A 27,448-nucleotide genomic window follows, 5' to 3' on the forward strand; every position below is an offset into this window, starting at 1 on the left:
TTGACAAGCAGTGCATAGGTCCACACCTGAGATCCGAACTGAGGAACCCCAGACTGCTGAAGCAGAACATGCAAACTTAACCATTGTGCCACTGGACCGGCCCCTCTCTTACTTTTTTATCACCAAGGATTGACAGTCTCCAGTAATATTGAGACTACAGCCTGACCTTCTCTTCCCATTAGAATTTTGAGACAGGGTCTTGGGCACCAGTGTGGCACTGCCACTTATGAAATGTCTCCTTATCACCATCTTCATCGCCATCATCATTGCCATCATCACTGCTAACCTTCCCTAAGACCTCATGTGGGATAGTCTCTATGCACTTAATAGTCACAACAACTCTATAAGGTACGTACTAACCCTAAACCCCCTGAGGACAGGAAACATATCTGTTCTATTCACTCCTAGGTATTCTGCATTTAGAAAAGTGCCTGGCACTTAAGAAGCACTCCATGCATATTTATTGACTATTATTAATCTCATTTGACAGATGTATGAACTGAGGTATAGTGAGTAAACTCATGTGCCCAAGATCACACACTTGAACTTGAAGCTGGCTCTCTAGTCCTTGGAAAGAGAGATCTTAGGACATTCCCTAGGAAAGAGTATAGATGCTCCTTGACTATGAACAGAACTGCTTTTATTTCTGAATTGGGTGGAAGCTATGGTCCACTTCTCCTGCCTACAGTTGTTTAAGAGAGAAGGAGCCATGTGTCTGGATTGCTTTCTGCTTTTCCCTTTCACTGAAACAACAACTAAAGATTCATTCTAAATCGAATGCCTGATGGTGGCAAAGAAAGAATTCAGGTACCTTCTGGAGAATCCCAAATATAACAATTTCCCCTTACCATTTTGGACAGGTTTTAATCAATTAAAATGTATCTGCTCATAGAAATCCAATGGGAAGACTAAAATTTTTTATCTCTAATTTCCCAAAGAATTTTCTAATTCCTCAAAAATGTAATCTTTGCAAATTCTTATTAAAGATACATTAAAATGATCCCAGTAGTTATCAGAATTTTAAAAAATAACTAAATTGGATACCTCTTTTCCTTCTACTTTCCTGTCAGTACTTTCTCCCCCACGAGTCTCAGGTTCTACTACCAGAAAAGGAAGCAGCATATATTGTTTTAAGTTAATGAACTCTGCAATACTGTTACTCATTCATTCAATCAACAAATGTCACTGAGGTGCTGGAGTGCAAAGAGAGGTGGAATGTATGAGTTAGTTAATAGATATTTCTCTACCTTTAAGAGCTTAACAGTCATGGCCAGGACATCTATTTAATACATATAACCCTACAAAGCAACCTACAGTAAATAACAAATAAATGATACAGTGCTGGGTGGTACAGGAGTGTAGAGAAAGGACAGATCATGTGGAGCCAGTACATGGGGCAGTGAATGGAGTAAGGGGCCCAAGGTTGATCCTTGAGGAGGGAGCTGAGGTCATAGGATAAGGTGGTTAGCTTCTCCCATAAAATAGCAATTCAAGTGACATATATCTATTTCCTTATAATACATATGTTTCCCAACCTCTCTTCCATTTGTCTAGATCTTAATGACTTCACTGTCCCATAGTTTAATGCTGTGACCTTAAATTTTTTGTTTTGAGAACAAAAGTCTTTTGGAGTGATGTCAGCAACATGGTGGAGTGAGCCATTACCTTTATCTCTCTCACTTTGAACTACAACTAAATGGACATTCATTGACCAATGGAGGAAACCCACATGGCACAACAGGATGTCTTAGAGACCCACACAGCTATACATCTGAAGGTGGATAGACTGACTCCTTGGGAAGTGGTGGAGATAAGTGAGCACTCCCCTACCCTTCTCTGGCAGCCCTGTGCACATGCCCAGATGCTTTCCTGGCTGGCACAAGTGCCCATTGTACCACTTCAGTCCCAAAAGTGGAAATGTGCCCTGGCATGACTGTGGGAAGGGGCAGCGGCAGCCCTGAGCCAATGTGCAAAAGCTTTCCCAACTGGTGGGAGAGCCCACACTGCTGCTGCAGTCCCAAAAAGTTGCTCAGGTGTGGGTTCCATAAAGAAGCCCCAATCACCAAGCACAGTGGACAGGACAACTATAAGAAGATGTGGTGGCAGATACACACATGTTCGTGAACACTTTCCCAGCCAATGTGAGTGTCCATAGTACCACTGTGGCCCCATAAGTGGGCATGTGCCTCAGCGGGGAGTAACCCTGAGCCTACATGCAAAACCTTTCCTGTCTGATGGGAGGACCAACTGCACCTGCACAACTTCCAGCAGATGGGGTGGGATGAGAAACACAGCTCCTGCCTCCCCCTGGCAGTATCAGGTGGAATCTGCCACCTGATACTACCATAAATGTGCCAGAAAAGATTAGTTCACCAAACACCATGAGAAACTACAGCAACAATTCAGAGCAGAAGGAAAATGACAAATCTCTAGAGACCAACACTAAAGTCACAGAAATTTACAATCTAAATGAGAGAGAATTCAAAATAGCTGTCATAAAGAAACTCACAAGATACAAGAAAACTCAGAAAGACAGTTCAATGAGCTCAGGAATAAAATTAATGAGAAGAAGGAATACTTCACCAAAGAGACTGAAACTATTAAAAAGAAGAAGAAGAAGAAATTCTGGATATAAAGAACAGAATTAACGAGATTAAAAAAAAAATCTAGAATCCTTAAAAAATAGACCTGATGTTATGGAGGAAAGATTAGTGATTTAGAGGACAGAAATCTAGAAATGCTTCAGGTGGAGGAGAAGAGAAAACTAAGATTTTTTTTTAAATGAAGGAATTCTTAGAGAAATATCCAACTTATTAGGAAAAGCAACACAATAATTATAGGTATTCCATAGGGATCAGAGAGAGAGAAAGGAGCTTAGAACTTGTTCAAAGAAATAATAGCTGAGAACTTCCCAAGCCTGGGGCGGGAACTGGATTTACAAATACATGAAGCCAATAGAACTCTTAATTACATCAATGCAAAAAGATCTTCTCCAAGGCATATAATAGTAAAACTGGCAAAGTCAACAACAGAGAAAAAATATTAAGGGCAGCAAGGCAGGAGAAAATAACCTACAAAGGAACCCCTATCGGGCTTTCAGCAGGTTTCTTGGCAGAAACCTTACTGGCTAGGAGAGAGTAGAATGATATACTCAACATACTGAAAGAATAAAATTTTCAGCCAAAAATATTCTATCCAGCAAAACTATCCTTCAGATATGATGGAGAAATAAAAGCTTTCCCAGATAAACAAAAACTGAGGGAGTTCATCACCACTAGAAGTCCCCTACAAGAAATGATTAAGGATGCCCTCCTACTTGAAACAAAAAGGCAAAGGTCTACAAAGCTTTGAGCAAGAAGATAAATAGACAAAATCAGGAAACTGCAGCTCTCTTTCAGAACAGAGTAGCAAATACTTTATTTTAACTTAAAGGGAAGGAAAGCATCAAACGTAACTATAACCACTTCAACTTTGTCACAAACTCACAACACAAAACAGAATAACTTGTGACAACAATAACTCAGAAGAGGAAGAGGCAATGGATGGAACCTGCTTAGGTTGTTGGAGATAAGAGGCTATCAGAAAATGGACTATCTCATCTATGAGATCTTTTATACAAACCTTGCAGTAATCACTAAACAAAAAATCAGAGCAGAGCCACAATTCATAAAAAAAGAGAAAACTGAGAAAACCTCCACAGAAAACCACCCAAATTAAAAGGCAGTCAGAAATACAAAGGAAGAGAAACAATGGAAATATAGAACAACTGGAAAGCAAGAGATAAAATGGCAGTATTAAGCCCTCACGTATGAATAAATGTTCTAAATGCAATTGGATTGAATTCTCCAACCAAAAGACTCAGAGTAGCTGGATGGATTAGAAAACAAGACCCAACAATATGATGCCTCCAGTAAACACAACTCAGCTCTAAAGAAAACCATAGGCTCAGAGTGAAGGGATGGAAGATGATACTCCAAGCAAATGGCAAACAAAAGAAAGCAAATGTTGCCATACTTATACCAGACAAAGCAGACTTCAAGATAAAAAAGACAATGAGAGACAAAGAGAGGCAGTATATAATGATAAAAGGGACTTTAGCCAAGAGGACATGCACTTATAAATAAATATGCACCTCACACAGGATCACCAAAAAATATAAAGCAACTATTAACAGACCTAAACGGAGAAATTAACAGCAACACGATGATAGTAGGGGACCTCAACACCTACTTACGTCAATGGATAGATCATTAAGACAGGAAGTCAGCAAGGAAATAGTGGATTTAAATGAAACACTTAAGCAGATGGACTTACTAGATATACAGAGAGCATTCCATTCAAAACAACAGAATACGCATTCTTCTCAAGTGCACATGGAACATTCTCAAAGATAGACCATATTTTAGGAAACAAGGCAAGCCTCAATAAATTTAAGAGGATTGAAATCATATCAAGCATCTTTTCTGGCCACAATGATATGAAATTAGAAACCCACCACAAGAAAAAAGCTGGGAAAGTCACAAATATGTGGATACTAAACAATATGCTACTGAACAACCATTGGATGAATGAAGAAATCAAAGGAGAAATTAAAAAATACCTGGAGGTAAATGAAAATGAAAATACAACATACCTACTCTTGTGGTATGCAGCAAAAGCAGATCTAAGATGGAAATTCATAGCAATACAGGCCCACTTCAACAAACAAGAAGACTGTCAAATAAGTAATCTTAAACTACACCTAACAGAACCAGAAAAAGAAGAACAAATGAAGTCAAAAGTCAGCAGAAGAAGGGAAATAATAAAAACTAGAGCAGAAATAAATGAAATAGAGACTAAAAAACAGTAGAAAGGATCAATGGAACTAAGAGCTGTTTCATTGAGAAGATAAACAAAATTAAGAAACCCTTAGCCAGACTCACTAAGAAAAAAGAGAGAAGGTTCAAATAAGTAAAACTAGAAATAAAACAGGAGAAATTACAACATATACCACAGATATACAAGGGATTAGAAGAGAATAAAGTGGAAAACTATATGCCCAGAAATAGGATACCCTAAAAGAAGTGGATAAATTAGAATCATACAACCTCCCAAGAGAAAATAGAGACTCTGAATAGACTAGTCACAAGTAAAGAGATTGAAAGTAATAACAAATCTCCCAAAAAATAAAAGTCCAGGACCAGACATTATCTCTGGAGAATTCTACCAAACATTCAAAGAAGATTTAATACCTATCCTTCTCAAACTATTCCAGAAAACTGAGGAAAATGGGACACTTCCTAACACATTCTATGAGGTCAACATCACCCTGATATCAAAGCCAGACAAGGACAACAAAAAGAAGGAAAATTACAGGCTAATATCACTGATGAACATAGATGCAAAAATCCTCAACAAAATATTGGCAAACCGAATACAGCAATACACAAAAGGATCATACGCCATGATCAAGTGGGATTTATACCAGGGATGCAGGGATGGTTTCAACATCCACAAATTAATTAATGTGATACACCACATTAACAAAATGAGGGATAAAAACCACAAGATCATCTCAATAGATGCAGACAAAGCATTTGACAAGCTCCAACATCCATTTATGATAAAAACTGTCAGTAAACTGGGTATAGAAGGAAAGTACGTCAACATAATAAAGGCCATATATGACTAACCTACAGCCAACATCATACCCAACAGGGAAAAACTGCTAGCCATCCCTCTGTGAACAAGAACAAAACAAGGGTGCCCACTCTCACCACTCCTTGTCAATATAGTACTGGAGGTTTGGGGCAGAGCAATCAGGCAAGAAAAAGAAACAAAAAGAATCCAAATTGGAAAGAAAGAAATGAAAGTCTCGCTGTCTGCAGATGACATGATTCTATATATAGAACACCCTAAAGAATCCATCAGAAAACTATTAGAAATAATCAACAACTGCAGCAAAGTGGCAGCGTACAAAATCAACTTAGAAAACTCAGTTGCATTTCTATACACTAATAACGAACTAGCAAAAAGAGAAGTCAAGAACACAATACCATTAACAGTCATAACAAAAAGAATAAGATATCTAGGAATAAATTTAACCAAAGAGGTGAAAGACCTATACACTGAAAACTATAAGACATTATTGAAAGAAATTGAAGATATAAGGAAATGGAAAGATATTCCATTTTCATGGATTGGAAAAATATACATAGTTAAAATGTACACAGCATCTAAAGCAATCTACAGAGTCAATGAGATCCCAATCAGAATCCAAATGATATTCTTTATGGAAATAGAACATAGAATCCTAAAATCTATAGGGAACAACAAAAGACTTCAAATAGACAAAGCAATCTTGAGAAAAAAGAACAAAGCTGGAGACATCACAGTCCCTGGCTTCAAAATATACTATAAACCTGTGGTAATCAAAACAGAATGGCACTGACACAAAAAGAAACACATAGATAAATGGAACAGAAGTGAAAGTCCAGGAATAAAACCACACTTCTATGGTCAGTTAATCTCCGACTAAGGAGCCAAGAACATACAATGGAGAAAGGAGTCTCTTCAATAATTGGTGCTGGGAAAACTGGACAGCCACATGAAAAAGAATGAAAGAGGACCATTATCTTACACCATACACAAAAATCAACTCAAAATGGATTAAAGACTTGAATGTAAGACCTGAAACCATAAAACTCCTAGAAGAAAATATAGGCAGTACACTCTTTGACATTGGTCTTAGCAGCATCTTTCCAAATACCATGCCTACTCTGGCAAGGGAAACAAAAGAAAAAATAAACAAATGGGACTACATCAGACTAAAAAGCTTCTGAAAGGCAAAGGAAACAAAAAGACAACCCACCAACTGGGAGAAAATATTTGCAAATCATATATCCAATAAGGGGTTAATTTCTAAAATATATAAAGAACCCATACAACTCAACAACAAAAAAACCAACAACCCAGTCAAGAAATGGGCAGAGGATAAGAACAGACATTTCCCCAAAGAAGATAGCCAGATGGCCAACAGGCACATGAAAAGATGTTCAACATCACTAATTATTAGGGAAATGCAAATCAAAACTACAATGAGATATCACTTTACACCTGTCAGAATGGCTATAATTACCAAGACAAAAAATAACAAATGTTGGAAAGGATATGGAGAATAGAGAACCTTCATATTCTGCTGTTGGGAATGCAAAGTGGTGAAACCACTATGGAAAACAGTATGGAAATTTCTCAAATAATTAAAAATAGAAGTATCACACAATCCAGTTATCCTACTACTGGGTATTTATCCAAATAACATGAAATCAACAATCCAAAGAGACTTGTGCACCTCCATGTTCACTGCAGCATAACTCACAATAACCAAGACATGGCAGCAACACAAGTGCCCATCGACTGATGAACAGATAAAGAAGATGTGGTATATATATATACAATGGAATACTACTCAGCCATAAAAAATATAAAATTGTCCCATTTGCAACAACATGGATGGACCTTGAGGGTATTATGCTAAGAAAAATGAGCCAGACAGAGAAAGACAAATACTGCACTGTTTCACTCATATGTGGAAGATAAATATATGGATAAAGAGAAGAGATTAGTGGTTACTGTTACAGGCTCTTAACATCATCCCTGATATCAGTTCCCCCACATTGAACCTAGTGTTTATGGGGTTAAAACTAAAACCCACCACCCCCTTTCCTGCTTCTCTAGCTCCACTCATACGTAAATACCTGTTTCTTTAAACTTTGACTCCTTGAGCTTTACAACTAAATGGGAATTACAAATTGTTAACAGCCCAGGTGGCCTGGAGTTGGAGGCACAGGAAAGTTTAGCTAATCATGTGTCCTTGAAGTTTGCCAGGAAAGCCACTGTTTCAAGAATATCAAGGAGCGGAGGCTTCCCAGACCTCAACTCCTTGACTCCCGGCGCTTGAACCCACCTCAAACAGGAAGATGAGACAACGGCAAAGGACGCCCACCTGCCATCCTCCTATCTCACCATCCGGCCCGCCCTCGCTGCAAGCAGCCTCTCAAGGCCAAACGCAGGCTGGTGGGAAAGCAGCGAGCTGCACAAGCTACATGCGGCCCCTCCCCTACCCAAAACCCCAAATAAAAATCCCTACCCATTCCTCATCGGGGAGCTAGCAATTTTTGAGGCATGAACCCTTGCTTTGCTCCCTGTGCCTGGCATAGTAAAAAACTTTCCTCTTCCACTCAAGACTCTGTTCTCGTTATTTGGATTGGCATCGGGTTCAGAGACCGAACTTTCGGTTACATTACCAGAAGAGTAGGGGGCGGGGAGGTGGTGAAAGGGGTAAAGGGGCACATACACATGGTGACGGATAAAAATTAGACCATTGGTGGTGGGCACGATGCAGTCTACACTGAAACTGATAATAGTGTAAACCCCAAATTATACAATGTTATAGACCTTTACAATTTCAATAAAATCATAGGAAAAAAGTCTTTTTATGACTCAATAAATACCTTTGCCCTGTTCTCCATTTAAAATAACAGTTTTTGCTGCTGTATAAATGGCTATACTTTGTCTTTATTCTAGCCCTGGTCATTCATATTAGTTTGACCTTATTTTGGTGAGATATTAACTGCATCTCTGATATTCTTTAGCTCGAGTTAATCTGCTGCATCTTTGACAAACTGGAACACACCCAAGTATTGAATACTTCCACTGTCGGCAATCTAGACTAGAGCAGCAGTTTTCTAAACTGGGCGTACTTTGCTCTAGAGGATTTGGACAAAATGAGAAAATGCATGCATAATTTGAAATTCTATGGCATCAATTATGAATTTATTTCTGGGATATGAATATTTGACCATGGAAAATATAGAGGTGCCTGTGCTTCCAGAAAGAGATTGAAATGTTTATTTCATAAAGTTTGTTCAAAAGCTGGAAATTCAAATCTCTTATATTCTGCCTGGTATAGTAAAGCCAGCTTACCCTCTGAGTATCAGATACATTTTCATATAATTACATTCGTTGCAAGTCTTTTCTGTTGACAGACTTGCTCTGATTGATTTTTTTGAATTTTTAAGTTCTCTCTCTTTCTCTCAGCATTGTTTGAGCTTCATTAACATTTGCCAACCTTCATAGAATTGCTAGTTCACAAAAACACCCCTCTAAAAGAATATGCCAAGTAGAATGGCCTAGGAACCCAACAACAGAGATTTTTCATTTTGGTAAAACCACCAAATCGAAATCTACACTGATAGTTTTCTCACCAGAGCAAATGTCCATGTAAGACCTTCTTCACAAAGACTTTGGAGAAGTCTGTGCATTAGAATGAAGGGGATGGGGCCCCCGACAGGCACTTTTCTTTGCTGCCCACCCTCATCCCCACTCCCAACAGCCCACAGAGAAAGTTTTCCTGGTGTGTGATTTCAGTAACAAGCCACTTTGTGACCATCAGGTGTGGACATGCTGCTATTAACAAGCCAGCAGTCAGCTTGGTTTAATGGAGTCATAAATCCAGCAGGCTGGATCTGATCTCTTGTGCTTGCTCTTTGCTGGCACAACAGACTTTTCCCTGTGCAATAGCACACTCTACAATGGCTAAGTGGGTCATCCTGGTTTCTGAATTTCCGAGCATTAGGAAACGCTATTATCTCACTCAAGAGGGGGCATGTATCTTCCCGTTACGGGAAACTAACTTTCAAAGGACCTCTGTCACATAGTACCCATTTAACGTACTAGAATCGTGCTATGCTCCACGACCATTTCTAAAGCTGTTGCCAAGGCACCTGTTAAAAGAGGGAAGCAAATTCCTGGACAGGGTCCAGCGCCCCACATTACCTCTGTGTGCTGCCTTTAAAGAAACTGGCTGCCTTGTACATGCAAAATTAGCAGCCATAATTTTTACTTTGCAGTTTCCATTCCAGATTGTGAGTTTCTTAAGGGACAGTGCCTCTGCTGAACTTCTACAGATGACATCACTCTCTAGAGGATAAAACGGTAGACATAGAACAAACCTCAGTGAAATCAAATGCCAACTTCTAGAAGTGTTGGGTGAATTGAGTATAACCTGATTCAGAAAAAAGGGGCAGAAAACGAATTACTTTCTCTGCGAGAAATTACTGTAGCCTAGCTGGGTCACCTGAGTGTCTCTGGCTATTTAGTAGAATGACTTGATTTGATTCTTTTGGGAAAAGATCACTTGATTGGAATGTCAAAATCTATGAAATGCACCTCCCAGCTGGGAAAAAAGTGGACATTTCAGGATTCTATTTTGGTCATAATAGTCAACTATAAAGAATTCAATCTAACCACAGAGCGAGTTTCTAGTTTCTCATTTGCAAAATGTATACAATGCTTCAAAATGCTTTCTATTCTATATAAATTGATATGTTTTATTACAATATCTGTTTTCCTTTTTTGGCAATAGTCTGAATTCACTGAATTCACAATAATGCTGAATTCACTGTATGCATCTTGAAACCCCTCCTCTGAATAACCAAATGCTTCTCAAAATACGTCCCGTTGTAAAGTATTACAAAGCTACTGCTCAGAATCCGTGTGGAAGCCTTTGGAATATATGTCTGTGAAGCTCTCTATTTTCTCAGGTACCTCAGAGGACAGAAAAAGTTGAGTCAGTGGATTTGGCTCAAAAAGCGAAGAGAAAAAATTCCTATAATGACAAACCATATGATCAAATTTAGATGTTGTCTTGGAGGTTGAGGAGGGAGGAACCCCCCAGAAAAGTACGCTGCCTAAAAATATATTCAAATACAGGTAGGTAAACAGATCCAAATTTAATATTTTATATTGAACCACAGAGAACATCCATTAACTTCTTTTTCTAAGAAAGAGAAGGAAAAAGAGACATAAGAAGATAAGAAGTTAGGATAGGAAAAACGGCATGTATTCCAAATTCAAATCAACACCAAAAGGCATTAGGGAAGAAAATAATATAGACATGTCAGTCTTAATATTAATAGAAATCCTTGCTTTCTAATTCGAAAGGAGTATTTTCTTTCAATGAAGACGGTATGATATAGCACTTTGCTTCCAGTGGCCCCTCATCAAAGATTAATTGTTGAGAATTAAGAAGTGGTAGATACATTGGAAATGAGAAGTCTGGCATCCTTACAAAGGCACTACTGTAAGGCAGGATTCAGCCCTAAAATCAAAATGAATGTTTCAAGTGATTGATGGCCACTTTGAGGATTCCCAAGAAAAATAATGTATAAAATATCTACCCCCTTATATTATGTTAGCTAAATACTCTTCTGTCTACTAAAGGTTTATTCATTTCTTTCTTGTTTCCTACTAAAATACGTATTTTCTTGCAATCAGAATAAACTCTAGTTTTGAAAACGGGAGCTGTCCAACCATAGACAGTGTAATCTACTGTCCAGTAAGTTGGTAAGTTATTGAAGTCAGTCCCCACTCTGAAATTTGGGAGACTCTGTCCTTAAATAACTGCTTTGGAGGCATTATTGAAGAGTGAGGGATCTGTGAACCTCTGTCCTGAAACTAAATGTGAAAAAGTTTCTATTATGTCTGGAAGAAGACCAACAGAGAGCCCTAAATAGAAGCAGCGTAAGGGCTCAAAAGACTGCATAATTAGGTCTCTGCTTCAACTAAATGCATGTGACAAACTTCTGGAATCGCTGAAACCTGTCTCTTTCTACTACCACCAAAGGAATGAGAGCCACTCAGAGTTGGGAAACTGAGGTTAGAGCCTCAGAGCAGCTATCAGCTCTGAGGCCACAAACAAGTCACCTCATCTCTCTTAGCTTACTTCCCTCAGTGCTGATTTTATCTCAAACGAAATAACGCCTGTGGCATGTAAACTGCAAGGCAGTGAGCTACATCAGTTTGGAAGAGAAATTCTACAAACCATAACGTGTAAGCAGAGCTATTGCCAGCGGGGCCTGTGCTTCACAGTGACTTGGCAATCCTGATTATCAATGGAGGTAACAGGGTTATAACCACACTCTGCTCAGGTTAAAGTGTGGTATGCAGATTCTTCTAAGGAAACTGCAACAAAAAAGTTAGCTCTTCGAAGTCCTTTAGAATGAAATTAAGCTTCTATTCTTGTACGCACAGCCCCCGGCATCAGGTGATCCTAATTCACTCAACAGTGAGGTCAAAATTGCTGCACTATTCTGCAACCACTGACAACTACTGCACTGGACAGAAACTGCGGGCACAAATGGTTAGACACTGCAACTCGAAGTTAACTCTGATTGTGATTTAACACTAATTAGTAATGGTCATTTTCATAAGCCTATTTCATAAGGCTCTTTGCCAAAGTTAAAGTTGTCAAGGGTATCATTTGTTTTTCTAGATGACAGTGATTATTCTAGTCAGTGATGATAAAAACTGTGCTGGATAGCATGCCTGATTCATGTTTCATTCATTCAGTTATATAGCAGGCACTCTTTTGGTCATTACAGAGATTGCTTTACAGAGCTCACTGTTCAGTTAAAATAAACAAAAATGTAAATAGAAAACCAAAGTACCACAATCAATGCCATGAGAAGTAAGCATAGATATTATGGAATACTCCAGAGTTTTATGGAGACCAAGTTGTCTTTTGTTTCAACTGTGGACAATGTTTTAGTAATATCTTCTTCATGGGATTAAAAAAAAGTATGAATTTGTGAAATGAATACGCTCCCATATTTTGTTTAGCTGATATCCCAGTGTAGGGGGAGGGGAGAAAAGAAAGTAGTGAAGTTGGAACTCCCATGATCACATTCCTAGATCATTTCCTCAAAGATGCCCGTATTAACTACTGAAATGCATGTAGTCGGCAACACATGTACAGCAAAGAAGTATTCTAGATCTATTTCATTTCCAATTCCAGTATGTTTGCCATCCGCAAAAGGTCATCTTTGTAGAGATGCTTCATTGCTCACAGGAAAAAAAGGCATTTTAGGCCACTGGATTCACCATGAAAAGAAGGCTTTCTGGAAAGAAAAACAGTTACTGAGTTCTGAGCCTGAGCTAGTGCAACAGTGAGCCTAAACCACTATTTCTTATTACTGGAACATTAAAATACAGATTGGTGCTATGTTTACCCATAAAATTGCCAGCTAGCTTTAATGACTCTCTAATTAAAAACAGCGCCATCTCTGGAAAAGGACTCTGGCTTTATGGGGTGAAAGGGATGCTACAGGTGACTCTATGTTCTGCTTTTCCATTTTAGGATTTGTATTGATCATTCTTGGGGGCAATTTTTCCACGTTTAAATGGGAACCCTTTTTAAAATCACTCTAGGAGTGCCAGAACATTTTGCGAGTATTGATAATTATGCATTACCCAGAAGTTACAAAAATCAATACTGCCTGCTGACGCTGCAGTACATCTCCAGTAAGGAAGACCTATTTCAGCTGTAAGTTTCGATTTTAGAATGTTTCTCAAAGTTACTCTTTCACATTTAATTTAAAAAAAAAAGGTTGTTAAGGACTGAATGTTTGTGTTGTGTTGTCTCCGCCGAATTTGTATGTTGAAGTTCTAACCCCCCAGTGTGACTATATTTGGAGATTTGGGCCCTAAGGAAGCAATTAAGGTTAAATGAAGTTATAAGGATGGAGTCTTGATCCAATAGGATTAGTGTCCTTAAGAGACAAGAGAAAGCTCATTCTCTCACCAGAGAGCTCATTCTTTTTCCCCGCAGGCACTCAGCGAAGAAAGGCCAAGTGAGCACACAGGAAGAAGGCCGCCATCTGTAACCCAAGGAGAGTGCTCTCACCAGACACCAACCCTGCTGACACCCTGATCTTGGACTTCTAGCCACCAGATTGTGAGAAAAGAAATTTCTGTTTAGCCACCCAGTGTGTATTATTTTCTTATGGCAGTCCAAGCAGACTAATACAAGGGTTAAATGAATGTTATTAAGGGGGCCCAGATTAGCCTGCGTCTTGAACTAAGGGATACAGAGATGTTCGGTAAAAAGGAGTAGAAACTGGGAGCAAGATAAGTCTCTGAGGAAGCAGTGGAGGCCTTTCTTTGAGGCCACAACTAAAGGGCAAGTGTCAGTTTTGTATCACTTTTGATCAGTGTCCAATGGACTCCACCCCATGACAGTAGTAGATGTACCAGAAACATCTTCTCTGAAGCCATTTGGCTTAGAAATTTTACTTAACACCAGCAACAAATTCAGCAGAGCCACAGAGTGAAAAGATGCAACAGTTCTCTGACCATGACAACTCTATGTACCAGACGTAGTCTTTAAAAGGGGAGCCCACTTTATTATACAATTTTAGCCTGTATTGACATTGTTCAACCTTAGTTATTTTTTTCTTTTCAAATTCCAGTTAGCAGTCTTTTTATTAGTTTTTAGAATTGGCCACATCGTAATTTAACTCTCATTCCTAACAAAGAATTGTTCTCAACATTGGCTTGTTCCATGCCTGTTTCCTGCTCTCAACCTGGTCTCAGATTTTCCCAATTCTATATGGAAACACTTATTTTTGTTTTCTTTCTTTCTTTCTTCCTATCTTCCTTTCTTTTGTTTGATCAACTAACATTTTTAGCAATCATAATTGTCACATTTGGCAGTAAACAATATTTTTTTCACAACTTCTAATGTGAAAGTGCTAACCTCAAAAAAAACCTTAAAATACAAAGATGAAAGAAAAGGGGTTTTATTTAATGTGAGAAATTTTATTTTTACATATGTTTATACCAAATGGTGCAGCAGCCAGTATAGTTCTTAAAAGTACTGACAAGATAGCAAAGAGTACTATATCAGAATGCAGTATTATCGGCACGGCAACATTTTACCATATTTAGTAACACTTCTTGAACAATACTGACATGTAAGTTACATGCTTTTACTAAAATGAGACCCTTCACAATACAGGTGATACACCTGCTGGAGCCACACGATACACATTGGCTCATGCAGAGATTGGGAGTCCTGCTCATGACTCTGAACACTGCCTATAACTCGGTTTTTTGGCTCCACTGTTAGTTTTATCCTGAACATGGCATGAAAAACACTAAAATCAATCTAAGAATCACATGCAAACTCATACCAAATACCTTCCTTCTTCCCTATTAAAATTGAACACAATCAAGTATTGCATTTTACTCACAATCTTCTACACAAGGCTGTTAATCTAGGCTAAACAGTAGAAATACAGCCAGCATGGGATTCACAGGACTTGGATTCCAGTCCAAGCTCTGCTAAGTGAACTTGAGCAAGTCATTTAATTCTCTGGGTCTCAGTTTTCTTATCTTTAAAGAAAATAAGTTGGACTAGGCAATCTGCAAGATCCTTCTCTGCTCTGGAATATTTCTCTGTTTGAACTGAAATCCTAACTCCAGTGTCATCACCACCTCCTGGAATCCTTCCTCATCTCCTCCTCCGGGATGAAGTGGATTCAACTCCCCGGTGCCCCCTTTGCACCCTGAGTGAAGCCCTCTCGTAGCACTTCTCTGATTCTATATGATTTATTCATTGGACTCTCTCACTAGACTGCAGGCTCCTGCAGAGAATGCACTTGGCCTTTTATCTCCATAACCCCACAGTTACGTAGAAGAGGCATGACAGGCATATACTGACTATATACTGAGCCAGCCAATACTTTCCGTGCCACACTTCATCAAACTGTCTCATCAGAAGAGGGACAGAAAGTAGCAAATATAACTCCTCCCTCATCCTATTTAAATAGTCCATCTGGAGGAAACTATATTCTTGCTATCTTGAAACTAAAGGAAATATTTAGAAAAAATTCAAAATCCCAGCCATAGTTAATGAATCTGCTAGTGCTAATGTAGGATTTATTTCAGGTTTCAAGGAAATAGAATTCTCCTGACAGTCTCATGGACAAATATACCCACCAATTTTAAAATATCTCTGGGGCCAGCCCAGGGGCATAGTGGTTAGGTTCGCACATTACACTTCCGTGACCCAGGGTTCACAGGTTCAGATCCTAGGCACGGACCTGCACACTGCTCATCAAGCCATGCTGTAGAGACGTCCCACATACAAAATAGAGGAAGATTGGCACAGACGTTAGGTCAGCGACAATTTTCCTCACCAAAAAAAAAAAAAGTCTAATTGTTTTATATTCGTAAAATATAATGTCTGTAGGTTTCAGCATCTCTTATGGAAAAAGGTTACAGTGAAATTACCAAGATATCTGCAGATTTGAGGACCTCTGAGAACACAGATTTCTTATCAATCTTTATAAGTGGTACATCGGTGGTCATCAGGACCACCCCTAGGTTGGATGATTGGCTAGAAGGACTCACAGGATTTAGCACATAATCATCCTCATGGCTTTGACTTACTACAGCGTAAAGATACAAAGCAAATTAGCACAGGGAAAAGGTGCATGCGCGAAGCCTCCGAAGGCCCCCTTCCTAATTCCTCCAGCAACATGTTGTGACAACACTTGTGAAGTGTTGCCACCAGGGATGCTCATTAGGGACTCAGTGCCCAGGGTTTTCATTGGAGGTTGGTCACATAGGTATCCTCTGCCTGGCACATACAAAATTTCAGACTCCTGGAAAGACAGTAAATGTTTAGCATAAACCACACTCTTTGAATAAATAGTAGAGGCACAATGAGCCACTCTTATCAGTTGAGTGGTGGGAACCCTCTTGAAATCCACATTCCCAGATGCCAGCCAAAGGCACATTTCATACGCAGGTCTTTCAAAGCACAGCGGTCATGCTTGCTATGTTAACTCTTTTTACACAAATGATAAACGCCAGGTATCACAACTAGGCAGAATGAGCAGAGGTACAACAATTACTTTAAAAGTCTGATTAGAATCCTTTAAAATATAGATGTCACCTGTGCTGGCTGTGCTGCTTGCCTTCCCAGACCCGTACCTCAAGTTAATACACACCATACTGTCATTCCAGGAAATGGTATCTTAAATTGGCTAAGCAAATAAACACGTAAATAAAGTCAGCAAGCGAGTCAACCTTCTTCTGTTGATTTCCGATGACTTTTCTGAATATGTTTACACTTATTGGAAACTATGGAATTGTGTTCATATTATTGAAAAGAAAATGCACCAATCAGTGCTTTTGCTCAACTCAGTTCAGACTCTGACTCTCGCACAGGAGGTCTTAATCTGCAGCAGTTTGGTAAAACCCGTAGAACAGGCCTCATTTCAGAAGGGCTGCTTTAAATGCACAAAATAAAATACATAGTATTGCAAAGGAAACACATTATACTGAAATCCAGTTATCAAAATATTAAAAAGTAATTCACAAGATAGTAATCTGCCTGCTTTTTTATTAACACAATAACATCACCTAGCAGCAGGTCTAATAACTACCATGATTATTAAGCAGTGATGAGTGTAAACAACATTTCAGGATATCTTCAACAAATACAGTATGATACGAAAATATCTATGATTTATTTTGGTACTTCTAATAATACTGTAGTTTGTTACCAGCCTTTATAATTATAAAGGAAAAACTAAATTTCACTTAGAAGTTAAAGAAACTAAAGATGTAATAATTTTTCTCAGCCAAATTTACAGGCCCCAGGTAAAATTTTCAGGCTTCTAGTATCACAAGATCAAAGGTTCATTAAATCATCGCATTCAGTTCACCAACTGTTGGACCAAGAGCGAGCAGACTTGTTTCATTTGACCATAGTATTTAAAAAACAAAGCAAATTAGTTACCAAACTAATGTGATTTCAACATAAAAAATCATACTGTTGGCTTCTCAAAGAAAAAAAAAAAAATGCAAACCACGCAACACTGGGCTGCATTCCAGCAAGGCAATGTGCAACCAGACTGAGCAGCAGCTACCCGTTTCACATATGGTGCGAACTCTCCAGCCTTCACAGCCACATTAACCTTGCCCCACTCACGTGTGTTAGCTACCTGGCTCCTGTAGCCACATTGTTTTGTTTGATTTTTGTTTGTGTGTGTGTGTGTGTGGCCACCTCTTGTATATGGTATTTTCCATTTCATGGTAACCCTCTGGCTAGGTGGCAAGTAGTAGAGATTTGCTTTCTAATAAAGGGGGAGAGAATTCTGTTTGCATACCCACTGTTATCCCCATCTAACTTCCAGTCCCCTACTTTCAGCAACTGACACACTAAAGCCCAAGGGAAGCTAAGTGTTTTGGTAAATAAAGTTTTACTGAAGGACAACTACACTCATTTATTTATATACTATCTTTGGCTGCCGCTATGGACTGAATTGTGTCCCCCCAAAACTCATAGATGGAAGCCCTAATCCCCCAATGTGATGATATTGACGAGAGGGTTTGGGGAGGTTATTAGGTTTACGTAAGGTCATGAGGGTGGGGTCCTCAGGAAGAGATTAGTGCCCTTATAAGAAGAGACACCAGAGAGATCGCTTCCTCTCTCTCTCTCCCCACCATGTGAGGACATAGCAAGACATCTGCGAACTAGGAAGAGAAGAGCCCCTACTGGGGAACCAAATCAGCCAGCACCTTGATCTTGGACTTCTCAGCCTCCAGGACTGTGAGAAATAAATTTCTGTTGTTTAAGCCAGCCAGTCCACACTGTTTTGTTGTGGAACCCTGAGCTAAGACAGCTGCTTTCATGCTACAACGGTGAAGTCGAGAAGCTGAGACAGAGACTGTATGGCCCTCAAATCCTAAAATATCTACCACCTGGCCCTTGACAGAAAAAGTTTGCCAAAACCTGCTCTAGCTGTTGGATGAAATTACCAGTTATAGTTCTAAACTTTTTATATAGAAGGGCTTAAGGATGGTTAGTGAGAGTTATATTTACATAACGAGTATCTTATTTTTCCTTAATGGAGATGGAGGCAAGCAGCGAAGGCACAATCACATTCCTCCCTTTTGCGGCCACCGAGAACTGAACACTATAAAAACCTCTCCACTGAGCCACCCTATGTGTCCTGTGGCCAGAGCCGGAATCTATGATGGCTGAAAATTTGGGTCCAAGACTGTTCCCCTGACTTACCAGGAGTGTGCCCTTAATTAATGGTTATACAGCTATGAGATATCAATACGTACTAAGGACATAGGTTTGATTATACTATTCCCAACAAATGTTCACTGCAAGAATGCTCACAATGATAGCAATATGAACAAAATTTTTTTATTAATAATAGCTCAATGGGGAACAAAGTTAAAGTGACTAAGTGAATGAGATGCTCCATAAACTGTTGACAGTGTGTCTGTGGAATATTGCTGTAGAAAAAAAATGTCAGCTACTTTGACAACTCAAAGCAACATGGCATAGTCTAAAGAATATGGCTTTAAGAACCAGACAGAGATTGATTCAAATCCTGGCCCTGACCCATAATTTATTTGGCAACTAGCTGTCCCACCCTCAGAACCCCAACCTCATCATCAATGAGATGGAGATTATACAGCCTCATCTGTGGGTTATTGACAATTAATAAGATTAATTATTAGAAGTAAAATATGTTGAAGTTCATGGGTAATAAAATAGGCTTTCAAAACAGTAGTTATACTCATGGATCATTGGAGGATATTTTCTCACAGTTTCTCTCTTTTATGAGAATACTTTTTTGTGACAATAAACACACTGATTGACAATACACCTGTCCCCACATTTTGCCAAGTTATTGAAACTGTCCATCAGTTTCAGAAGGGTGGAATTATTTTTTTAAAAAAACAGATACAGGTTGTAACAGGGCACGGGTTAGAAAGAGAAGAAGCCATTCACTGTAACTCGCGCACCGGCATCTGCAGAGGTAAGGGCACCACTCCTGGGGCCCACGAAACAACACGGGCTTTCTGTCTCCAGCTTCTCTTCCTACCAGAGGTAGCCACGCTGGCATGTGCACTCAGCTTGCAGAACCTGTGTGTGTGTGTGTCTGAGACAGAGAGATGCGCACATGCTCAGATGTGTGAAAGAGAAAGAGAGGTAACAGAGCTTTGTGATGGATTCATTCTGAAGAACCAGAATTTATTTTCTACTAGTGAGTTGTCTTAATTATCCCTCTTTGACACTTTGCCTTGCAAACAAATCAATTGGTTATTTGATAGTAATCCCTCTGGCCCGAGTTTCCTCGCGTGTTTTAAGAGAAAATAACTGCCTTTTTTTACAGGAATATTACAAACATCAGATGAGATACTGTGTAAACAACATGCTTTGAGGGGGACAGTGACAAATGTCTGTTCTGAGGACTGTAACGACGATGGATAGCAGTTTCAGTAATCTCATAGTATGTGGGAAGATTTCAAAACTGGCAAAATTTATATTGGAGAAGACCTAATAGGATATAAGAATTTCAAATATCTAACAGGCTGCCTTGTAGAGGAGGAGTTTGTCATTGGAGAAGCTAGAGCAGAGACCAAAGCAGACATATTTATGGTTAATACTAAAAGGGACTCGGGCTCCCTAACAAATAAGCAAGGAACTTCCATTTGTAGTTCCTATTTGGCACCCCTCTTCCCCATTCATCACTGCCTTAACTTTCACCTACTTGTACAAACATACGTTTCACAGATTTGTGTTTCACATAATAGTTACACTTAGCTGTAAGTTCCTCGAGCACAGGGACTCCATATTTAGTCTCTGTGATCTTGAGAGCTCTTTACATTTTGTCTTGCAGGTTGGATGCTCAATAACCATTTATTAACAAAAACATAAACTGAAAATGCCATTCAAAGACAGATCAAATATTGCGACACAGCTAGTACAAATATGAATCCTGCGGTCTTATCCTCTCTTAGAACCTGGGGTAAAGAATTACATTGATTTGCTTATGCTCATTTCGATGTTGCTACAGTAGAGATGTTAATTTGTCTCTTGGCTTGATTTTGTTTCCTCTGTGTTAACTTCAGTGAAGCTTCTGTTTAAGAGGGTAGTGGAAGGGAAGACTTGTTATTTCAAAATACTTCACCATAGACAGGCAATCATTTTAGATGAAATGCCTTAAGTGCAGTTATCCAAACATCTATTTCATTCTTGGCAATAAAAGAGCCCTAAGCAATGTCCAATGACCTATAAATCAGAGCTAGGAGATTTCTTTATGCAAATTAAATTTGTGTCACATTCATCAATAAAGAAGAAAACGGCAATGAAGATTAAATTTTCAGCAGCGTGCAAAGTAAAGGATTCCTATATCTATTTGTAGGATATGTCAGTGTGGCTAATTATTTTTTGAGATAGTGTGCTTTGAAAAAATTAATGAGCTTTAGGAATTGATTATTAAATGAGAAGGAGGGTTTAAAGGGAGTCAGAAATACAAAATAGGCAACCAGTTTGATTAACCCTACCAGCTTTAAAAAATTCCACACAATAAACTAAGAGATACTAATATTAATTTTATGGCAGTATTATAAACCCCAAGAGCTAACTAATTATATTATAGTACAGTTTGCTTGCTTCTCCTCAAGTCTGTTTTTAATTTTGCATTTAAATGATAAAGATTCAGATCTTTACCCACGTACTCAAAGGTATTTCCCCCCTTAAAAAGTAAACAAAATATAAAGAAAGGGAAAGAAAATTGTGTCGCTTTACATTGATGAGAATGGACTGCTGCAAAATGAAATAACTTTTGCACTCCTCAGCTAATAGAGTACAACATAGTCACCCTCTAGATACTAACAAGGGGTGTGCATCCAAACAACATACCCGTTTCCTTAGATTGCAGGTAAGAGTGAGATTCCTTGAGAAAGAGTTTGCAAAAGCCGTGTAAAAGTCCAGGACTTTGAGCAAGGCTTCTCGCTTGATGATGTGGAGGTCACAGTATGTCAGGGCTCGGACGTTGGCACACGCGTGAGCAAGGGTGGTTTCCTTCCAGAAGATATCTCCAAATACATCACCTTTCCCTGGAAAAGACAACAGGATATGTGTTTAAGTATCTGTACTAGTTCTTATCTTAATCACTATTTTTATTCATTGTCATATATGGTATTGATCTTCTGGTATAATTTAGAGCCTTCAGTGTATAACCCCATCTATATACATATTACAATGGACAACACTTTCCTATAATATGTAAAGTAACATCACCTTGAATTCAGTTCTTGTTGGAAATCTGGAGTGGTATGAGTAAGCGAAGTCCAACAGAAAAGCCAAAAACCTCCTATTAACAAATAGTTTCATTAGCCTCTGCCACCTTAAGTTTTCCCATTCTGATTAGAAGGAACAAAGGTGACATCTTAGTTTCATCCTTTCTTCTGCTCCTTCTGGTAGAGATGACAGTAAAATGCAATAAATAAGGATCTACTGTTAGAGCCTTTATAAACCTGCAACTGACTTGACACGTATTAAACATGCATTATTCAGCAACTAAGTCTGGCGCTCCAGGCAGGCTAAATATCACCACAACTTATTCCCCCAGGATGCCCTTCCCTCTCCAGCGAGTCAAACCATATGCAAAGCCTCAGGGCCCAGCATGAGAGCTCCTACAATTACAGAGCCTAAGGAGTTGAGTTGGGTAAAACATGGAGACCCAGATTTGTTACGCCAAAAACAGTTCCATAAAGAGTGCTATACTGTAGTCAAATGTGGATGTCTTTTTAAAATTCTAGAAATCGCAGAGAACTCAACCACGCACTTCAGAGCACCATCCACTGGTAACCTGAACTCAGTAGTTCAGCATCCCAAATCCAGAGTACTTAGTTGGCCAAATAAGTGGGGCAGAGAATGAGGAAGAGTCAGAGATTAAGTCCCAAAAGGGCTCTCTGCCTTTTGACAGTTCCATAAGAGCCCTCCACTTCTGAAATGTCTTCAACTGTCTTCTTTGTTTTTCTGTGGGAAAGCAAAAGTTTTAAAGTGGAAATGATGGGAATATATTCAGGTGGGAAAAATCTTCCTCTAAGGAGACTTATTCTTTCCACACTCTAACCACAGAAATGGGCAAATATCTGCTCTCAACATGAAGATTAAAGTCAGAACTGACAGGAAAGGAGGAAGAAGAAAGACATCTTACAACACTTCAGGCCAGCTAGGCCCAGAGAGAAAAGACAATGTGTAACCAGAGAAATGAAAGAGAAGTTGACTGAGTGAGATTACAGATGGTTTGGAAATCCTTAGAGAAGCCAGAGCCACTCTTGGATAGAAAGAAAACATGAATATCATTGGGGGGAGGTGGATAAAACCACCATGCGACCATATGATCAGCATAAAATAACCATATTGAATATTTAATTAATCTTGAACAATCTCATTTGTTTCCAGACCCTCTAAAAATTCTTTTTAGTTAGTGACACTGATGAACAACTCAACTAACTGTCTAATAGCCACATATTTGTCCAAGGAAGGAAAATTAGAGACCCGGGATCCAAATAAGGTGTGTGGGGTTATACAGCATTGTGATAACCTATGGGAGACTTTAGCTCCAGAAACTTAAAAGATGAACCCTCCCTCCACTCACACAGATGAATTTCAGAAATATGTAAATGGTATTCTCTTTAAATATATAATTCCAATTATGGGTATTTATGCTAACTGTTTTATCAGAAGTACCAAATTTACTTATAAAAGCGTTCACTGAAGTGACATTTATAATAACCAGAAAAGGTAGACAAGATAAACGTGAATGAATGAATGAATAAATAAATAGTGGAATATTATGCAGCTAAAAAATATCATAAATTGAAGAAAAGTGACAGAGAAAGGTTCACATTATTGAAAATAGTAAAAGTAGAAAGTTAATTCACACATATAGAATGATCTCATTTTATGCACCCTATCCTTCCCAGAAATACTCAAATGTACACACAAAGCGAATACATCAAAATGATAGGTTATCTGTGCATTATGGGATAATGGATGGATTTTATTTTGTCTTATAATTTACATGTATTACTTTTTAAACAGAAGAGATCACCAACTGTTATATTATCATAGTCCCTGGTGCTATGAAAATAACAGGGCTTCTAAAAGGTTGCTTCAATCTACCTCTTGTGCCTTTTCCTCTAACAGCATTGCTACTTTCTATACTGGGGTTTTTCCTTGAAGAGATAGAAAAAGGATTACATTTCTTTCTGATTGATTTCAATTACCCTCTCTCAAATAATCACTGATAAGACAACCTCTAACTCATTTGTAAGTGCTTATTACTATTCAACTATTTGATTTTCATATATAGTTACTACAACTATAATCAATGCCTTTGACTCAACAATTTCAGTTCTGGGAACTAATGAAAAGATTTAGAACCAACGCATGTAATATTCACTGTAGTATTATTAATCACAACCCCAGACTGGCAAAAATAAATAAGTAAATAAAATGTCCAACAACAATGGAATTGATCTATCCATATATCAAGCATTAGTCCATACAGAATTAAAACTAGTTTTTGAAATAACATTCAAAAAGTGCTTACCTTATAATGTTAAATGAAGAAATAAAGATACAAAGAATAATTATTATGGTTATAGCTATAGTAAAGTATATAAAAATAAAAATGAAACCCCAAGACTAAAAGAATTGTTAATTAAAAGTGTACTTTTCTTAAAGAAAAATAATCTTGATAGAACCAAAGTATATTGTATTTTATTATTCTATGTTATTCTATATAGCATATGTTATTATCAGTTTGTCAGCTGATAATAAATTTTGTTAAAAACCAAAAGGGATACAAGACTATATGAAAATGCACTTAAATAATTACATCGATTTGCTGAAAGTGATGTGTTTATTGTTTTTCTTCTTTCTACTTTGTGCTTTCCAAAGTTTTCTCTAATGAATCTGACTAACTTTTATTAAAAATAGCAAAAAAAAAATTTTCACAGATGTCTTTCCCTATACTTTTTAATAAAACTGAATTGATAAAATACATATATGGATCTACGGAATAGTAAATAAATATTCATTGATTGATAAGTGCATCATCAATAGGTAAAAGATACTCAATACATAAATGAACTCCCCCATATCAATATAGACCATTTTTAATCGTAGAGGCATTCAAATGTCTGTTATATATTTTATTTTACCTAACTGATAAAATTAAAATTCTTACCACATTTCTATCAAAAACTTTAAGTTTAAATTATTTACCATTTTAGTCTCAGGGAAAAATAAAAAGCCTATTATGTGGAAAGAATAGCGTTAAACTCGAATATAAACTCATGAGAGCACAGAATTTTCTCCGTTTTGTCCACTCCCACTAAGCCCAATGTCTAGAACAGTTCGAGAGCTTAATAAATATTTATTGGAAAAAAAATACACGAATGACAAAGGAGAGAAGGAGAGAAAGAAAGAGAAGAACAAATTAGGAAATGTGAGATTAGAGTTAGAATTGAAGCTTTGCCACTGACAGTATGACCTAGGTCAAGTTATCTGAATCATCCTCTGCTCCTTTGACCCTAAAGGAAGCAGGATGAACAAAAACTAATGTTTAAGATTTCTCTACATCTATAATTCCATAGTAAGTCAACTAAAAATCATCAAATTATGTTTTCAAGATAATATCTCTCTGTGTCTCACTGTCAAAAAAAAACCCAAAGAAATTGAAAATCCAGGGTGTCAATTCTAAATCCCATTACAAAGCTGAAAAGTAACAGAAAATTACCTGACTCAACCAAAGTAAAATTTATCCTCTGCTCCTCCCCTTAAAGCAGTTTAGAGAAGCATAGAAAAATTAACAAATGTGGATAATTTTGCTCCCATCAGAATTCACATTACGTGACAAGCAATACTAATTGTTTTCTAACATAGAATTTCCATCACGCTACAATTCAATATTAATCTAATCAACCATTTCAAAATGTGCTTCCTTTATCCAGTCTTTCATATCACCTATAGTCACTCAATTCACAACAAACCCTTAGGGCACTTCTGGGAAGATGGTTATCTTGTAAATCAATTAATTAATTTATCAGATACAGTAGAGCTGGCTAATGTCCTTCTTCAAGGAATATTATGCACATTTACCCTGAGTAATCTTCAGAAATCACAGGTTGTGGAGACACAGGATTATGCATGGACTATCCAATAGAGAAATGCCCTTTCTTTCATCACAAAAATTTTGCAAACTTTCAAGGCTGGGAACTCCTGTTTCTCTTCACGACTGTAGAACATTTGATGCTAGTTCTCAGGTCAGCTCACACTGGGTGCAAGCAGTCTAAGCTACACACATTTTAGAGCTTGACAAAACTAACCTTCCCCCAAAGCCCTAAAATTAGGAAAAAAGCTCACACTCAATGTGAAAGTTGTTGTTTGGTCTATTTATATTTTCTCAGATCTCTGCATCAAGTCTTATGAAGTATTTCACTTCTAAACCACAGGAAACAGGATTGTAAAATAGAAGTAAATGTTAAAGATTCATGGAGTTGGAAACTGGAAAATTTAAAGACAAAACAGTGACAGAGTTACAACATAACTAAAGGAGTAATCCAGATCATGGTATGCTTGGGGATTATGGTCCCCTGAGGTGCTGGGGTTTTGGAGTGGTTTTTTTTTTGGTGGAGATTTCAAATTAAACATTTTATTAACATGGTAGTTGTATGAGGTACTGGAGTTTTTTTTTTTTTTTTAAATGTGAAACATTATTTGGTGAGTTCATGACATGGATAAAATAAATGCGTAAAATTTATCTCAGTTATTCACCACTGAGTATAGACATCTAATATAGCCAAAGAATCCCTAAAAATATGGCATTTGAAGTTTACTTAGGTAGTTTCCTGTGAGTGTATGTCTGGGTGTAGTAATGGCTCTTTGTTATGATTCTACTATGGAACAGACTTAATCCATGTATTCAATTTTACTTATTAGTCAGCCCTTCATTATATTCGATGACTGCAGTAGGCTTGTATGCTTTATTATGAATACATATGCAGAGAAATATTCATTTATAAAAGAACAACCCTGAGTTTTTTAATTATATGATTTTAAATGGACTTTGAATATTTACCAACAGCAAGTGTCATATAGTAATATTTTAAAGGAAAAGAACAAGACAATGAGTATAAAAATTAAGAAATTATATGGGTGTATTAGAATAGACTCTTTTAAAACATTTAGAATTGATGCCTGCCAATCTTCTGTGATTGACGTCCCAAGTCATTCTGTTGAAAAACGATAATGGATACAAACTTGAAGACACTTTTAGAGAAGCAAATAATTATTATCTACTAAAAAATCACTGATTCACCTTATTGATTTTTATTTATACACACAATGAATGAGCGAAATAGCTCTTATTAAGTAGATGTAAAAAAAATAGAGAATATCCTGATGTCAGTAAGGGACGATGGTATCTACACTTAAGGAGGTAGAAGATATGCAATAAGTAGGTTGATAATCCCTAGTTTGGCACTGTTAGCATTAAGAAAAAATTCACTATACATAGAAACCCAAACACAGGCTCAAATCAAGAAAGTTAGCAGCATATCATAAAAAAGAAATCCAAGAAAAAGACTAAATTGAAAAACAGTTACAACTTGAAACTCTTCTGTTTTCTTTTTCTAAGAAAGCTTTTAGAGTTGAAATCTATAGTACAGTTACAACTTGAAACTCTTCTGTTTTCTTTTTCTAAGAAAGCTTTTAGAGTTGAAATCTATAGTA

The 27,448-nt window shown here is 37.7% G+C and overlaps 1 protein-coding gene across 1 annotated transcript in view; it reads right to left on the reverse strand.

Moving 5' to 3' along the window:
* Window positions 1-27,448, reverse strand: part of KCNH5 (potassium voltage-gated channel subfamily H member 5) — a 305,105-nt gene that overhangs the window by 44,685 nt on the left and 232,972 nt on the right. The window contains exon 10 of the mRNA XM_046647837.1: window positions 21,560-21,756. Coding sequence (XP_046503793.1) covers window positions 21,560-21,756 — 197 coding nt within the window. The remainder of the gene's footprint in view (window positions 1-21,559; window positions 21,757-27,448) is intronic.

Source organism: Equus quagga, chromosome 20 (assembly GCF_021613505.1).
Source record: "Equus quagga isolate Etosha38 chromosome 20, UCLA_HA_Equagga_1.0, whole genome shotgun sequence".
Taxonomy (NCBI): Eukaryota; Metazoa; Chordata; class Mammalia; order Perissodactyla; family Equidae; genus Equus; species Equus quagga.